Source organism: Tupaia chinensis, unplaced genomic scaffold (assembly GCF_000334495.1).
Source record: "Tupaia chinensis unplaced genomic scaffold, TupChi_1.0 Scaffold149964_2, whole genome shotgun sequence".
NCBI classification, from domain to species: domain Eukaryota; kingdom Metazoa; phylum Chordata; class Mammalia; order Scandentia; family Tupaiidae; genus Tupaia; species Tupaia belangeri.
The window spans coordinates 2,486,254-2,490,798 of NW_006209806.1; the positions used below are offsets into that span (position 1 = coordinate 2,486,254).

The 4,545-nt window shown below is 65.8% G+C and overlaps 1 protein-coding gene across 1 annotated transcript in view; it reads left to right on the forward strand.

Moving 5' to 3' along the window:
- The window catches only part of KDM4B (lysine demethylase 4B), a gene marked incomplete in the record, with an annotated part of 67,186 nt that extends 62,881 nt beyond the window's left edge, over window positions 1–4,305 (forward strand). Inside the window, 2 exon segments of the mRNA XM_027769581.1 lie at window positions 2,791–2,883; window positions 3,381–4,305. Of these exon segments, the coding sequence (XP_027625382.1) occupies window positions 2,791–2,883; window positions 3,381–3,557 (270 nt within the window).
- Window positions 4,306–4,545: the final 240 nt, after the last annotated feature.

Consider the following 4,545-nt stretch of genomic DNA (forward strand, 5'->3'; position numbering starts at 1 on the left):
CGGCCGCGTGCCCTGAGTGCCACTTCTCTGACCATGCCCCTTCCTCGCTGCCTTTCCCTGACCATGGGGACGCACCAGCCTCAGCCCCCGCCTCGCCCCAGGCATGTTTTTGTAATTGCCAGACGGCGTGTGCTCCCCGCAGACGGGAGAACGCTCCCCTGGGCGTGGTCAGGCCACGGCCCCTCTCCTCCATCTCGGTGCCGTCAGGACTTGGGGCACACGCACACACCCTGAGTGTCTCAGCCCACCACGGCCTGGAGCGCAGGCGGCCACGGGGGGCCCAGCTCCCTGGACACTAGGCTGTGGGGCCGGGCCAGTTTGGGTTTTATTCTGGGGCTCTGCGCTGTCTCCTGCACCACCTGCATCAGGGCCTCCCGTGGGGCCTCCCTCAAGGCTGTGCCCTAGGGTCTCAGTGGGTGTCGAGTCCAGCCCTTGGACATCAAGTCACCCTTACAGAGCACAGGGACCAGGGACCGGCAGCTGGCGTACTGGCTATGTCGCTGGACTCCCATGTAGTCGGCTGTGGTTCAAGTCCCGGACCCAGTGGCTTAAACTCACGCCAGGTGCATGTGTGTGCGTGCCCAAGATCCCGAGAGGAGAATGGAAGAGAAGGGATTGCGGCGTGGCCATCCCCCCTGGGGGTGATTTCTCGCTTTCTGTCTCTCTGTCTCTCTGTCTGCGTGCCCACACAGCATCACAGGGCAGGGCCGGTCCTAGACGTGCGTCTGGAGCCCTCCTGCCATGCACCCACACACGCGTGCCCGTGACCTGGGCAGGCCAGGGTGTCGGGACCCTGCTGGGACGCTGTCTCTCTGTCTCTCATTCATGGAGTTGCTGGAGGATTCATGCTCTGTCTGGAGGAGAGTGAGAAGGCCCCGGGGGCAGGGCGCCACCGTCCTCCGTGTGCTGTCAGCACGTGTGTAAGCACAGGGGTGCGTGTGACGGCGGAGCCACCCCCACGGGGACCGCTCACGCCGTGACCCCCTTCCTCCAGGCCTTTGGTCTCGGCACTCATGCGCATGCCCAGAGCCCCAGGCTGCCCAGGCGGGGATTGAACCCTCCCGTGTGGGCCCGGCCTCTCCCGAGCAGCTGGTCACTGCAGGCCAGCGTCAGCCTCTCCTCCTCCTTTTTGTTTGTTTTTTGGAGAGGTTTCTGCTACAGGGCACGTGCGCTCACTCAGAAAGACAGAGAGAGACAGAGAGACAGAAAGTGAGAAATCACCGCCCGGGGGGATGGCCACGCCGCAGTCCCTTCCCCTCCATTCTCCCACTGGGATCTTGGGCACACACGCACACGCGCCCGGCGTGAGTTTAAGCCACCGAGTCCAGGACTCGAACCACAGTCGACTACGTGGGAGTCCAGTGATACAGCCATTACGCCAGCTGCTGGTCCCAGCCTTTCCTTCTGTGTTTCTTCTAAGTTTATTTCACCTGCTGGCAGGAGACAGATGGCCCCTGCAACAGGGTCTGGGCGCCCACCCCACCCTGCCCCAGCGGGCCTGTCCCCGCACATACCCCAGGCCCAGGCCTGCCGCGAGGCCTGTGAGCCAGATCCCAGCGTGGCCGGCTGGCGGCGTGCGTGTCACACGGCCCCTCGGGTTTCTTACAGCCGCGTGTGAAACTGGCTTTCTCAAGACGTTTTTATAAAAGCCACTTACAAACCCACCCCTTGGAGACGCAGTTGAAGTGCCAGTTCCAGGGAGACCTCGGGGAGAAAGCCAATCTAAGAAGCAATCTCTGCTCATTTCCCGAACCGCCTGACCGTGGCGGCCTGGAGCAGCCTCCCCTTGCTGTGGAGAGGCGATCTCCATCCCGAATCTGGAGCGGATCTCCCCGGTGTCTGACCCAGAAACCTGAGCCCACTCCCTCCCGTTGCTGGGCTCGCTCTGCCCTCCTGGGGAGCCGCTTCTCTGTGTGACTGCATCACTGCATGCGGAGCCCCGCCTCTGCAGCCCCAGAACCAGGCTCTCCTGGCGGGGGAAGAGGCCCTGCTCTGCACTGCCCTGGAAAGGCCAGGGCCACGCGGGTGACCATCTGCCCGTGCACCCTCGTGGGGACTCAGACCAGCTTCCTCCTCTGGCCAGGCCCCTCTGCTCCCTGCAGCCAGGCCAGGGGGGCCAGCAGCACCAGGACAGATGCCCTGTCCCCACCCATCCCCGTAGGAGTCAGTGGCCATGGAGGGCCCCGGGGGAGGGCCCGTGCCCCGGCTGGCTGCCCCAAGTCTCCCCGCGGGCATTGTGAGCACCGGTGCTCCCACACTGGCAACGTGCCCTCCGCAGTGGCCCCCAGCCCCCGAGCAGGGCGGCCCTCGGCCTGGGCGTCAGCCCGTCACCTTCCCTGGTGGACTTGTGTGTGTCCGTCCCAGTCAGCCTCGCTGTGCAGGAGCCCTCCATGAGATGGCGCAGGTTGCAGAGGGGCCTCCCAGGGTTCCCCGTGCCGACCCCACTTGGCGCCACCACCCACAGCCTCTGACGTCCCCGCGCCTCACCCTGCAGCTTGTCTTTGCTGGGACGGGCGGTTCTGCTCTCTGTGGAGCCTGAGCTGGGGCAGGGACGAGGCCTCCCGGCCCCGCCGGCCCCCGGGCCCCCTTGGCCCCCTCGGGCTGCAGCCTGACCGTCGGGGGCTGCAGGCAGGTGACCAGCAGGCAGGGCGAGAGTCTCAGCCAGGCGCCAGGCAGCCTCCAGCAGGCACTCTGCACTCGGGCCTTGCGTCCAGCACGAGCCGCTTCGGGTGCCAGGGCCTGGGCAGCAGTGCTGCGGCCCCGCCCTGAGAAACGTGCCCTGCCCTGCAGGTGGAGTTTGAGGACGGGTCCCAGCTGACGGTGAAGCGTGGTGACATCTTCACCCTGGAGGAGGAGCTCCCCAAGCGGGTCCGGTCACGGCTGGTGAGTGTCTGGGAGGCCTCGGCCTGGGCCCATCACCCCCCAGAGGTGGACGTGTGACTGCCGCTGTCGTCAGCCCAGCTGACCCCGCCGCTGGTGCGTTGTGAGCACTTGACGCTGCTTGCCATGGCCGCACCCCAGAGCACGGTGCCCGGCGTCCCGGCCGGCAGCTAACCCGTGTGCTCGCCGACTTGACCCTACCGAAGGGGCGCGCTGAGCGTGGAGGCTGTGGGCAGCCCCCCGCTGCCGTGGCCTTTCTCTCTGTGTCTGCGAAGGTGGGGTTCAGATGAGGAACGCCCCCGCCCAAGGCCCAGGAGAGGCGAGGCCTGAGGGTGCGCCCGTCCCTGGGTGGCGGCAGGTCTCCAGGTGCACAGGTCGTCCGGGGTTAGGGCCGCGGCTGGCAGACACGCACCCCGCCCACCCACGGCTGCCGTGCGTGCAGTCGGTCTCGGGGGCCTCACGTGGAGCTGCACTAACCACTGTGCTTCTGGTCTCCGCAGTCGCTCAGCACGGGGGCGCCGCAGGAGCCCGCCCTCTCAGGAGAGGACGCCAAGGCCGCCAAGCGCCCTCGGGTGGGCACCCCTGTGGCCACTGAGGACTCGGGGCGGAACCCGGACTACCTGGCCTTCGTGGACAGCCTCCTGCAGGCGCAGGGCCGGCCCGGAGCGTCCTTCTAAGGCCCCTCGGCCCAGCCAGGCAGGCCACGGCGGGCCCGGGCGATTGCTTGCTGTGAATTCCTGTCCTCGCCTCCCGGCCCAAGAGGCTACCTCCACGCCGCCACGGCGCCCTCCCCGGGCGGCAGGAGCAGCAGGAGCCGGCCCGCGGCCCGGACTCAGGGAGCAGGCTGGGCGGCCGGGCGGCTGGGCGGCCGGGGCTCGCGCCTCACCTCCTCGGATTTTTAAACCATGTAAGCTTCTGTTCTCGAAAAGGTGCTACTGCGTCGCGGACCGAGCAGCGTGGGGACCGTGACTTCTGTACATACGTCACCTTTGTGAGGCTCTTTCTATAAATACATGTTGTTTAAAAAAAAGCAAGAAAAAAGGAAAACAAAGAAAAGCAAAAAATCCCCAAAGTTGTTTTCTAGATTTGTGGCTTTAAAAACAAAGCAAAACAAAACCAACAGGTTCTTTCTCAGAACCAAGATGCGCTGAGATGAAAGCATCTCATTTTTTGTTTGTTGCTGTTTTAAAATCTTGTTTGTCTATTGAGCGGGCAGGGACAGAAGCAGGCGGTGGCTGGAGGTGACGTGGTGGCTGTCAGGAGACCCGGCGGCTGCCTGGACTCTCCGTCGCCGGCCAGCAACCCGCGGCGTTGCTGATGGTCTTCCTCAAGCCTGAATCTCGCTCGCAGACGCCCCGAGGTCCAGGCGGCCACCACCACCTCTGGCCACCACCAGCTCTGGTCCCCTCTCAGCTGCGGCAGAAGGCGGCCCGCCGGTCCCCTCTCAGCTGCGGCAGAAGGCGGCCAGTTCTGGGCGGTGACCCCGTGTGTGGGCAGCGAACTCCGCGGGGCCCTGGCCTCCTTGCCCTGCACGCGCCCTGTGAAATGCACGCTCTCCGGTCTTCTCCATCCTGGCCTCCTCCCCAGGGCGCCATCGGCCACACCGAGGTGGCAGTGCTCCTTCCAGGCGCCGGGAGAGGGTGGCCCCTCAGTGCCGTGGGTGCC